The sequence below is a fragment of the Melospiza melodia genome, chromosome 5 (genome assembly GCF_035770615.1).
Source record: "Melospiza melodia melodia isolate bMelMel2 chromosome 5, bMelMel2.pri, whole genome shotgun sequence".
Taxonomy (NCBI): Eukaryota; Metazoa; Chordata; class Aves; order Passeriformes; family Passerellidae; genus Melospiza; species Melospiza melodia.
Window position 1 is genome coordinate 77,129,322 of NC_086198.1, and position 13,244 is coordinate 77,142,565.

The 13,244-nt window shown below is 43.1% G+C and overlaps 1 protein-coding gene across 1 annotated transcript; it reads right to left on the reverse strand.

The window, feature by feature from the left end:
- Nucleotides 1–206: 206 nt before the first annotated feature.
- LOC134418755 (NELL2-interacting cell ontogeny regulator 1-like) lies at nucleotides 207–9,033 on the reverse strand. Its single transcript, XM_063157519.1, has 4 exons — nucleotides 8,877–9,033; nucleotides 6,688–6,830; nucleotides 4,807–4,895; nucleotides 207–726 (listed from the first exon to the last, which is right to left on the reverse strand). Exons 2-4 carry the CDS (start codon nucleotides 6,809–6,811, stop codon nucleotides 655–657), a joined length of 285 nt encoding a protein of 94 aa, XP_063013589.1. The 5' UTR covers nucleotides 6,812–6,830; nucleotides 8,877–9,033; the 3' UTR covers nucleotides 207–654.
- Nucleotides 9,034–13,244: the final 4,211 nt, after the last annotated feature.

Below are 13,244 nucleotides of genomic sequence, written 5' to 3' on the forward strand. Positions count from 1 at the left end.
TGGGGTGCCCAAGGAAGGAGGGGAAGAACCCAAACATTTTAATTAAAGAAAATAATACTCTTCTGCAGGATAACAGGAGGCTCAGCACAGATATAAACTGCTTTGGTCCAAGAACAGCTGATGTGTAACTCCTCATGACACACAGCCCATTACAGCTGACAGAACTACAACATGCCTGAAGGTGGGCAGAGCACAGACAACAAACAGAAAGGACTTCATCATCTTTAATACACAGGCAAAGCCTACAGAGACCACAGTCTCAATGTAACTGGGTAAGTTGCCACAGATGTGTGCATATTGAAGACAGAAAACAGCTGAACATGTCTCTAGGGATAATTTCTCCAAAATTATCTTTGGGGGTTACACTTGGCAAATTCTGATTTAAAAATCAAAGCAGGTGCATTTCCCCTCTCCCCACCCTAAAATCAAGTAACAGATTTACTGAATTGAGCCCTTACTGGCAATCCAGCAGATGTGAAAAGAGGGTACTTTTTAAAAAAAGATACAGAACAGACAAACACATCAGACACAGGCCCCAGTTTCATCAGCGTTGGGGCATACATGCTTGCCACATGAACTCCCTAAAGCTGTATTTTATACAGCTGCATTTTAAAAACTTCTGGACAGGTGAGTCTCCTCAGGGGTCTCCAGGGTTCAGTTCAGCAGATTGGCAGCTATGCAGTCACACAGATTTCTCTTTTCCACCTGAAGAAGCAGAGTTTCTGTCTATAAGAGGGGGGAACAACATCACAAAAAACAAATGTCAGCACTGTAAAACGAATGATCTCCCAGAGAAAAGTCCATTTTATTTTTATTCTCCAGTTTGGAACTAGTGGTATGAGATGAATTTTGGGGTAAAAATCAGACTTACTGTTTATTACTCTACAAAATGATTTTGCTTTTGTGTGATTAATTGGCATACCAACATAACAATACTTCCTGTGACATGAAGAAAGTAATTTTTCTTTCCTACAATCTTATTTCAACAGCACAAACTGGAGCATAAGTTCAGAAGTTCATTAGAGGCTTAAACCCCCTCCCCACCCCTCTCACATCACGTCAGAAATTTTATTTTACTTAAAAACAGACACTGAATTTAAAATTAAATTTAATTGGACCCACTCTTAGTGAAGAAATTAATTTCTCTAGTTTCTCTTGTTTCTCTTTAACTTTCTCCTGATAATACAGAAATTCAGTAGTTACTGACAATAAAACAGACAAGAGGTTCTGAGCTGGCACAGAGCCATCACAATTCAAACACAAAATGAGATTATTGACTTCTTTAAGGAAAGGGGTCCCAAACTGATGAAATTGGAAGTCTCTGGGTGGAACAGAGGTTCATCAATATCAGGAGATCTCTGTTGCCCACAGATCCCTGGTTCTGAAGCAACGAGAGTGAATTGGGAACTTCTGAGAGCTGGAGCTGGGTATGATCTGAAAGGCTGCACCCTCTCAGGCTTCCTGAGTGAGAAAGGGCTGGGGACCAGGGAGGGGACAGCAGGGAAAGGAAATCTGGGAATCCTTCCTCTCTAGCCCATACACACACACACACACTTGGGTTTTCCTGGCTGTCTGGAGCACCTCTTGCTTCAGTAGATGCAGGATGCAGCAGAAATGTTTGACATCAACATCATATCTTCACCTCAGTTTGTCTACCATGGGCTGAAGCTGTACCTGAAAATCAGCCTGGTCCAAGAGAGAACTCCCCCCTTATTGGCCATGGGACACAGTAGCTTTGGGAAGTCCACTCACCAAATTAATCCCCACTGGGGTAACCAGCTACCAAAACTAGGCACAGAAAAAAAGGCATTATGAAGAACACCAGCTCTAAATGCCAATCAAAGCCATCCTTAACCTGCCTGCCTTGCAATTCCTGGATGAGATGGAGTTGCCATGTGATTAAAGGCTGTGTTTTAAAAGCTGTGCTATCCATTGACCCACATTATCTAAAGGCACTTAGAGCAGAGCTGGGCTGAAGCTTCCTGCTCTGCACTTGCCTCCTTAGTGCAGGAAAAGCCATCTGCTGCTCAGGCTTGTTTTTCCCCAGATGATAAATCTCAGGAAGAAACCACAACCCTGTGGTTTTATATTAAATCAGGTATCACTTTTGATTGTTTCAGCTGCCCTGCAAAACTGAAAAGATCTGATCAGACTTTGCTAATCATTGAAAAGACCTTCAATCACCACCTTCTCACCACCTCACTGGCATCATTTGCCATGGTTTGAGGTTAAGGGAGGTTGACAGCATGCCAGCATCTCTGGAGCTGAGTCCCAAGGCTGCTTACCATCTTATATATCTTTAATAACATTTTCAAGCCTTTCTTTTTATTTTCAGGGGCACATCTAGTATTACTGTGCTTCAAACATTCCAAGCAACCACAGACAGTTTATAAAGCAATAAAGAGCAGTGCTTGTGGTGGGAGCAGCTTCCTCCCAGCAGCACAAGACTCCTCTCCCCAGCCCATGACCACATGTGGCACTTTGGCTAAGTGGTGAACCACAGATATTCCCAGAAAATTCTGCCCACAGTTATTCTCACTGCCAAAACAACTACTCCAGCCTGCTCTGAGGGACCACCAGCAGCAAAAAACAGGACAGAGAGGGGTAAATAGATCTGATATGTGTAGAAATCAGCCTGACAGAAGGGGTCTGTGACCCTTCTGATGCAGCCAGCCTGACAATTAGTGAGGGACCATCACACCAGGGTAGGTCACAAAAACCTATTGGGATTGGAAAAGGAAGGAGATCCAGTCTGTGGCCTTCATGAAAGGGTCTGTGACCTATGCCAGAGTCAGTTTGCTTTGAGACAACATGTTAATCAACCCAGGGCCAAATGAAGTGTGAAAGCTCTTGAGCAATATTCTTGTGCCATAAAATTATATACAGGCATTCCCTGAACAGAACTGCAGGGTAAGATGTGCAGGAGGAATTAAATGAGAATTTCCTCTCTAAGCTTTTGGGAATCCCTCCCCCTCCAACTCAGTTAGGAGCTGCTTAGTCATCATCTAACAATCTTGCCTGCAAACAAAGGAGAGTTTTTCAAGGAAATTAATGTCTCCAGTGGGAATATTAACAAAAGGAATTGTATTTTCAGGGACAGGAATATTTGCCCCACAAAGCAGCAAAACAGACTAAAATAGTCAAATGTGAAATATTTGTGGCTGAAAGCAGTGGTCCTAAAGCCCTAAGTTTGCATTAAATTGTGCTACAGCTGAATAATAAAAGTAAGAATTAAATACCCTAGAAGGCAGTTCCAAGAAGTCCTCAACTGTTAAATATTTCCATGTCTTTTGAGGATGTAGGCAGAATTCCTAGCTTAATGACTGGAATAGGCCTGTTCCAGTTATGGTGAGCTGAAGGATTTCAATATGAATTCAATTATTTAGATTTTAAAGTGATAAGGAAGTGATAGATTTGTTTTCATTGGAATATATCACTTCAGGCTTGCTGTCAAATTTACAAGTGTGAAAGCCAATAATAGGACATTCATTTCAATTGACTTTTTTCTATCCTCATATTATCTCTTTGGCTGTCTTTAATGTTTATTTTTTTTAAACTATTAAAACACAGTAACTATCTCTGGGGTTCTTAATGCTACTTCTGTTTTGGATATCTGGTTTTATAAATTTTTTCTCTTGGTCTGCAAGCTGAAGGTTTCATAAAGGTCACTGCCATAGCCAGACCAAGATGTAGAAATTCTGATGGAAATTTCAAAGGTTTGTAGTAGGATGAGGTGTGCTAGAACCAGTTTACAGCACAATCTGAACATCTTGTTTGGGCTGCATAAAGTGCTCAACAGAATCATTAGCAAGATTTCTTCATGAAGCCCAAAATATATTTGACCTGTAATTATTGAACAGATTTTGTTTAGCTGTAAATGTGCTACATACCAATCTGGCTCTGCTGGAATGCTTATTTTTTTTGGTAGAATGTCACAATTCAAGGCATCTTCATTCATGCACTTGTATTTTCACCTAACCATCAAGGACCCTGCTTGAAGTAACCTCACACCATTCCTCAAAGACAACAGCTCACAGGCTTTGACCATAAATCAGAAAAGCAGGAAAGTTTCAGTGCCTTCTGCTGAGCAATCTGTGCAGGAGTGTGTCTGTAGCACTCCAGCTATGGGGCACCCAGGGGGTGGGGACAGAGCCACCCTCCTGGGACAGCAGCATCTGGCAGCAGCTGGGGCACAGGCAGGCACAGATTGCAGCAAGAGACAGATCCACATCCCCCACGGAAGGGAGGTGCCAGCCCTGGCACCTTCTGCACGCTCACTGCAAGACAAACAAGTTTCATTCCCTGTGCTGTTCTACTTTGTGGCATTTTTCATCATTTTGAAATCAGAAAAATGGAAAAACTCTCTATGGATGATGCTTCCTCCCTTAGCTTCTCCCCAGGGATAAAAGCATGTGCAGGGGAGTATTTTATTTTAGTAACTTTTTGTTTGAGCTGGCTCTTTCCTTTTGGGTAATATATATAAATTATACTCTCACCTTACTCCCCCTGACATAAAAAGGGGTATGCTCAGTTTTGGAGTGAGAAAAGCAGCACCAATGGCTCTAATTTGGCAAGAGAAGGACAGTCAATTCACACTTTCCTATACTTCCTATTGTCCCTGAAACCCCAAAGCAGAAGAATTCCACAGATTATTGCACAGAGAGGTGAAATGCAATTAACCAGCCTCACCTCAGAACACAGGACAGCACAACTCACTGCAAAAATCCAAGCATCTGACCTGCTTTTATACACAGAATTTTCTTTTATATTGGGGAAAAAAAGAGAAGACATTTAATGTGTCCTTACCCTTGTGTCTAGATTATATGCTGTCTTCTTCAAATCTTGCAGAGCTCTCTGCATGAACTCAAAGGCATGGCAATCAACACAGGGGCGGCCTGGGAGAGATTCAGGAGAGAATCATGACTACATGGCATGAAGAATTAACTAGAAGGAGTAAACTGTGATTCTGAGTATCAGAAAGAGCTACAAAAAAGAGTCCACAGAGTGAGTACTGATGTTGATAGTACTGAACAACCCAGGTAATTTTAATTGGTTTACTGTGATGGTCCATCCAGTCTCTCAATTATAAAAGAATTACTTCAAATTTACATTAATATTTTTCTTTCTGCTACATTGCTGTTCCACTTTTCCTTCTACAGCTCATTGTATGGAAACATTACACTCTTTACTTGAGCCTTTCATTGTGCTCCACTAACCCTGGGTACATTTTCAACCTCATCTTCAGATTTTTCAGAAATTATGTCTGAAAACATGAACCTGCTCCCTAGAAAAATCTCATCTCCTAATGTAACAAATGTGAGCTCTAAATAGAAGACTAATAAAATAAAGCTGACTACAATATTATAAAGACAGACCACTTCAGCCTCTAACTTTGAATATGACACAGCTTTGCCCAAAAAAATGCCCTGTTATCAGCAGGCATTGCTGGTAAGCAGAACTGCTGCAATCTGGATTTATTGGAGTGTTTAAGAGAACATTCCCAGATTGAGACACTCAGACTGAAGGGCACAAGGCTTGCTTTGCCTTGTTCACCACATAACACAGATCTGTGCCCTAACAGACAGCAAAGACAGACAGACAGACACCTTGAGCTCATCAGGCTCAGCTGCTCTCACTGGCCTCTCCGTGCCTGTGTGTGGCTGACAGCCTCACCAGAAACCCTGCATAGGAGAGGAATCCTGAGCCCAGCTGTAGCTTGCTCTCTGGGGCCTGGTGTGAATGAAAGGATCAAGTCCAGGCTAAAGCTGGGAAATGCTGCTGTGCCTGTGCCCTGTCTGTAAGCCCATTTTGCAAACACTTGATGTTGGACTGTACATGCCTCTGACACCCTGGACAATGAGCTTCCAGCTCACAATCTGAGTGCTGACCAGCAACCAGGAATTCTGCCTGCTGGAGAAGGGGAGCCTGCCAAAGTCTTTAACTGGCTAAGAAAAAAAAAAAAAGCCACAAAAACCCCCCTCCAAACATATATATATATATATATATATATATATATATATATATATACACACACATACATACATATATATGTATATATACACACACACACATATATATATAAACAGTATTAAAGACCTGCTCCATCATTGCTGTACCCAACTTCAGTGCTACTGTATTTACACTGGACAAAAGGAGAGGACAGCAGTTTTTCACATCAACAATTTGATGGAAGGACCTGTCATTATGTTTATAAAGTAAAATAAACTCAACACAGATCAGCAAAGGAGAATTAGGTGGATGAAGGCCCCAAGACTAGGTGTTGACAAAATGCTTTCTTGGCATCATTTAATAAAAATTCATGACTTTAAAACAGCAAACATTCTCAAGAACAAAATCTAATGAACAGACAATGTCAGCTGAAAAAGATCAAGTCTCAGTGGTGTCTCTGAAAAGCACACATGGTGATTCTGGCATAGAACGGGCTAACACAATGGACAAAAGAAAAGGTGCAGAACAGTGGCAGGTTTCAGCAAAAAGCAAGAGACAAAGATAAGAGAGTGAAGAGCTCTGGATGCAGGAGCAAAACAACACTGGTAGGCTGTGGTTTTAAAACAATGTAAGCAAGACATATCCAAAATAGTTTGAATTATTTGGGCAAACTTCAGAGTCCAGCAACATGAGGCCTGCAGCAGGGGCTGTAGGAGAGGACTGCAGGGTGGTACTTACTTTCAGCTGGGATGGCTGTTCCTGCTTCCTGGTCAGCTCTGACAGGCTCTGAGACAAGTAGTGCCACCAAAAATACCAAAGGAACTGTCAGGATGGCTCTCCTCAGAAGGCAGGGTGCCAGCATCTTGGGAATGGGTGCTTCTCTGCTTGTCAAGAGACATAAACAAGTTAGTGAGGAACACTACAGACACACAAGGGTTTTGTCACAAAGTTAATGTCCCTGATGGCTAAAGATTTGTCAGTCTTCCTCTGAAAGAAGACAAAATACCAGAAGATCTAGAGCAGGGAGAAAAGGTCTCTGTACCTTTCCAGAGTGTACATAAAACTCAACACTGAGAGAACATCCCTACACTAGATAAGAAGTCCCTGGAGTGTCCTTGGTTTCATTTGAAGGCCGGGATGGTTTGCCTGGTCTGTGACTTTTTTCTAACTACACAGTCACAGACATGAATCTGGGGAGCTGGTTCACTGTTACACTTTGAGATCAAAGCTTCAGGGATTACAGAGCTGGCTGAAACAGAACCTGGAAACAAGGTCTTTGGCCTCTGGCTTCCTTTACTGCATCACCTTTTCTCAAGTGAAATAACTAAAGGTAACCACTAGCATTACACAGCACGCTAATTATAAAAACTTCTTTTATGAAAGTATTTGAAGGAAATACTTTTGTTAAACCTCCAGAAATTCAAAGGTAGAATTTCTAATGGTAAATGCATCAAAACTCTTTGACCTTCTGTTTCCCCTCCTAATCTGGGCTTCAGGCCATTATTTGCAGCCATCCATTTGCTCCTGCCAGGCCACACCATCCCCAGACCTGGGTACAACCTGGTCCAGCAGCAGTTTCCCTTCACGCAGAGGCAAGTTTTTTTAAAGGTTTCAATTAAGTATTTTCTTGACCCAACAGGTAAACTGTTCAGAGCAAAAGGGACTGGCTCAAGTTGCAACTGCTTGTTAGAGATCCCAATCCAAGAGAGCTCCTTAGCTCAGCCAAGTTTACCTTTCATTCCTATACATCAACATGGAAGAAAGACAGATTAAATAAGGCTAAGTTATGGCAATACAATAAAACCCACATAAAAAAATCTGTTCAGCTAACTGTGGGAAAACAGAACAACATTCTGCCTCTTTCTGTTGGTGCTTATTGAGCACAAGATGTTGCATAAGAGCATTAGATCTGCATGTACTGAATACAAGAGTACAGCACTCCCCAGAACAGATTGTATTTCACATTTAGAAAGGCAGTAGAGGGAGGCAGGGAAGGGAAGGGTTTTCCCCATTTTGCCACAAACACAGAACAGAACAAGACTGCTCTTCAATATGTGCAATCCACCTTTTCAGACACAGATAAAGTGGAGCTGCAAACTCTGCACGAACACTTGCAGCATGTGCAAACAGCAATTCAGCCAGGGCAGGAGCAGCATTGTACACATCCCCTGCCTGTGCACCCAACCTAAACACAGGAGCAGGGAATGGTTCAGAAGCAAGAGACAAACCTGTACAAGCAGAGTCACAGATGTACTTGAACCCATGGCAACAAAAAGATAGGGTAATATAATTTCTATACCCTCATATTGCGTTTCCTGTCCCACCCCCTGTTTAGATCTGATGTGATCCTTTTTTTTTTTTAATCTCTACAATCCCTAAAATAAAGGGATTAAATCACTACAAGTGGTTTGGGTTTTCTGTTTTAATTAATGGTGATCTGCAATAAAAACAAGTACAATCAAAAATAGCAGTCTTTGCAATAGGATGCAGCAGAGTGTCTCCAAGAAATAGTAAATTAGGACAACACCAGCCTCTTTTGGAAGCACCTGATGAAGCAGCCTCCTGGTCAGCAGGAGCAGAGGCTATTTTCAGAGTTGACCACGAGTACTACAAAGGTTCAACAAAACAAAACAGACACATTGTTAAACTTTTTTGGGGCACCTTACCCATCACCCACCCCAGAGTCAGCTCAGCTTTGTAGGTGAGCCCCACTGCAGAACAACTGCTCCTCTAGTGCAGCAATCATCTAAAATCACACCCGACTCCTGCCTCTTAGTTATTGCATGGGAATTTGCAAGGAGTAATCGTGACAGGCTTACAAGGGTGGTCTCTCCCTGCAGTGCAGCTGGGAACAGAGACAGATCTGTGCACGGACTTCTATGAAAGAGAAAATTCACCCCCTTTAACAAAGGAAAAAATATCAGTACCTGATCTTTCTCTTGTCTTTGTGATGGTTTCTTTGAAATGGCCGCTGCAAACTGCTAAGAGAACAAGTGCAGCATTTCTGAGCATGTGCACTGTCTCTTTTTAACCTTCTCTGAAAGAGGTTATTACTATGGGGAGATTTCTGCCATGGCAACAATGCAGAGCACTGCAGCACGCAGCGCAGATTTAAAGAGGCACGGGCTGTGTAGCCCAGGTCTGGGGAAGGATGATTCTGCTCTGACATGCAAGGTCCAGCAGGGAATCACCTGCCCTGGGTAGGGTTTTTAAAGCCAGGCCATTTGATTAATCTCTCTTGAAGTCTGCTAAGTGGTCTTTCTGCAGTCTGAGCAGCTGGATGGGGCACCTGGTTCAAGCAACTTGCTTCCCCAGAGCTTGAAAATCACCACAACAATCTACAGCTGCTTTTTGGGAGATTAGGACAGAGCAGGGATTGCACTGAGGAATTGCTCAGTGCGCTGCCTGCCATTTGAATGGTTCTGACTTACAGGAGGCATTAGCACTCGTGCCTGCTTTCCCAGGTATTCTGTGATTCTAGTCCCAGAGCTGCCAGGAGCAGCTGCAGCCACCAAAACTCTGAGAGGGAGCTTGAGTCCAAAATCAGAACCCCTCTTTTCTATCCCCCTTTCAGAGCCCTGTGAGCTGCACTCCAGGACAACACTGACTGCACTTGTTCTGCATACAATGACACAATGGAATGAAGATGATAAAAGTGATTTTGTCAAGTCAAAGCTAAGTTCAGGGGTTACATCACCTCCCAAAAACCACATTTTCCATCACAAATTAGACACTAGCAGTGCTTGTTTCAGAGAGAATGAGCCCAGCTGAGGGCAGGCACAGCACTGAGGAGCACACACAGACCTTCAAAGGGACTGAGCACTGTGTTTGCTTTACCTGGTTCAGAGGAGACTCAACCTTCAATGATTTCATGGTGAAAGCTGGGGGCATTCTGTGCCCAGCAAGGTCAGGCACACAACCTTGTTTTTCACGAGCAGAAACTCCTTCCCAGAATTATGACTGAATTGCTAGCTAACATTTTTCTTTTCAACTTGCTCTATATAACCTGTCCCTCCTGTATAGCCCAAGAGGAATGGTTTGCTTTCATTAATTCTGGTAAGTAAGTAAAAAGCTAAAATCTCAGCTTGTTCAGTGTGTAACTATGCTGCTGTGTGAAGTTACAACATCCATGAGATGTTGAAGGGGGTCAAGAGGGGATTAATTATAATACTGCCATCCTTATACATCACAAAAACAGAAATCAGGGGAAAATAATTTTTAGAGACTGTTCTTTTGGGAAAACAAGATTTAGCATTGCAGAGATAACCTTTTGGTCTGATTTAGTATCTGCCTGTACATAAATTACAAATGCAAAACTTAATTCATGATCACTCTTGGCCCTCTAATCTCATACCTTGGCCTGTCTTCCTGATAAATAACATAGATATTCCTATAGACACACACACCCCCACTACCTGCCCCCCTCTCTATATATGCCTTTTCTTAGCCTGATCATTCCCAGTAAATCTGTTCTCCTGAATCCTGTGCTTTCTCTATCACAACAGTAAAACCAAGCAGCCAGTCCTGGTACCTTGGGTATTATCACTGATCTCTCTTCTAGACCCATGCAGTGGGCTTCCAATTCCACTAAACAAATTTCTAAAAATCTGTTTCTGCCATTCAGATGCTAAATTACTTGCTCTTAGCATCCCATACCAAATATTGCAATGTCTCTTATTTAGCCTTATCTTAGATCTATTTATCCTTCAAGGAACAACTTCCATTTCAGTGTTTTAAAAACATTTCCTCTTTATTCACTTCTCTCCACTCTGCACTCTGTTAAGCACCAGTTTTTCTCTTCACTGAAGCTAAAATTTTCTCAAGTGGAAAATATCAGTTCACCAAGGAGGAGATCTTCCATGTAGGAAGCAGACATTCAAATTCAGCACATTTTTCATAGAATGTCCTGAGTTGAAAGGGACCCACAATGGTCATCAAAGTCAAACTCCGGGCCCTGCCCAGCCCCATCCCCAGGAGTCACCCCCTGTGCCCCAGAGCATTGTCCAAACACCCCTGAGCTCTGCCAGGCTGGTGCTGTGACCGCTGTCCTGGGTCAGGGCCCAGCCACCCTCTGGGGCAAAACCTTTCACAATATCCAACCTGAACACCCCTGATACAACTGCAGGCCCTTCCCTCATTCCTGTCACTGTCACCACAGAGCAGGGATCAGTGTCTGTCCCTCCCTTCCCCTCAGGAGGAATTTGTTACTGCACTGAGGTCTCCCCTTGTAGAGGGATAGAACGTAAGTAAATAAAGGTAGTATAGAAAGTAATCTTACCCCCTAAAGAGTTGCAGCTGAGCCAATTACTGAAGATTAGGAGCAGGCCTGATGTTAACAGGCCACAGCTGTAGCCAGTCAGAAGAGTGTTATAAAAGAGTGGATTGGTTGGCTGAGGGGAACTGGAGTCAGTGGCTGCTGTGAGGACAAGGAACAGTCAGTGCCTGGAGGAGATGCCTACAAGAAACATCAAGGGGGTACAAAACTCTGGCAATGTGGAACCCTTGCAATGTACTGACAATAGAACTCTTGCACTGTAATGGCAACATCCCCTCACGCTCCTTTTCTCCAGGCTGAACAGACCAAGTCTCCTCACCTGCTCCCTGTATGGCCCCTCCAGACTCCCACCATCCTCATGGCCTTCTTTGGACATTCTCTTATAATTTCAAGTCTTTCTTAGTTTGTGGTACCCAAAGCTGCCCCAGCACTCGAGGTGAGGCCACCCCAGAGCAGAGCAAGACAATCCCTCCCTTGCCTGGCTCGAGATGCTGGGCCTGATGCCCCCAGAACAAGGTTGGCTCTCCTGGCCGCTAGGACACGCTGAAACATTTTGAATTTTTGAACGTTTTGAAATTTTTATTTGGAAAATATTTTTTAAAATATTATTTTGACAATTTTCAAATTTTGATAATTTCTGGTTTTCAAATTCAGAATGATTGGTTTTTTAAAACTAAGCTTAACGCAGTAAAAATACATTGCATAGTCTGTTCATGGAATTGCAGAGTAGGAACAGCTCTCATGTTAAAGTTATGAGGCACAACCACAACAGAACATTATAACAAAGCCTTTCCTTCACTTATATTTCTGATGCACAAAGCACAGGTCACAGAGATGCTAGCCCACGGACCACTGAAAATTGGAAGTACAGAGCAGGACTGGAACCATACAGCACCTGCACTGCACCCTCAGAGGTGATTTCATTGTGGCCAAAGCTGCAGTGGTGCTCATGAGGCACCATGGGCTGAGGGTGAAAAGTGACATTTGTGTGAAAGCTGGAACAACCTGACTCCCCAGCTGCCCTTGGGGAGCATTCATGAGGAAAGCACAGAGAATTTATAGCTTCTTTTCTATAATGAAGTCTAACACAGTGTATTTTTTTTCTCAAAATCCCCACCAGCTATGAAACATCAAAGCACTGTTACTGAGATTTCATTTATTCATCTTGATAGCACATGTCTTGATACTATAAATATTTCTATGGGATTGGAAGAAAAGCTGGAGCCTTTACCTCTAAGCCTCTTCACTGCTTGGTTTCTCCTTGGCTCTTAAATCTAATATCCTGTCACTACAGAAAACTTTCTCCCTCACTAAAGAAAACAGTTTCTGTCATTTCTCCTGGAGACACTTTTATGTTTTCTCATAGCCTGCCCTCTAAATCATGGCAAAAATCTCCCCACAAGGTACCATCCTGTCTTCTATCAACCACACTTTGATGCTTTACCTCTGCCACGAATCCACAAAGGAGAGCCTGGGGATGAATCTGGCTGGGGCTGTGGATGCCATGCAAAAGTGTTTGTCACACCAGTATGTCCCTGCCCCGCACCTCTGGCTGTCACTCCTGTCGCCCCTGCCAGCCTGGGCTGTGATATCTCCAGGCCAGGGGCTCTGTTTGCTCTTGGTGGGGCAGCACCACAGGGCTGGAGTGTTGACAGAGGGCTCCAGGCACATGTGATGTGAAATAAAGTCAAACTACCCAAAGCTGGTCTCACTCTCCCACACTCTGATATGTGAGCTATTCACAGAGCAAGCCTCTGATTCTTTTCCTTCCAATGTAAAGCTCTTGGGATGTGTCAGTGACCAAATTAAGAAGTGACACCTGCCTTTTTTCCCTGAACAGGTCTTGCCTATCTTGGTAGCAGCAAATAATTGCAATTGTTCCTCCTTCCATTTTCCTCACCAATAATTTTAGGAACAATTTCCCTGTCACTAAATCCAAATCCCACAGTCTCTATCTGTCAGAGTATGGATTGCCTGAAGTCATTCTGGGATCCAAAAATCTTGAGTTTCAGCACAACCC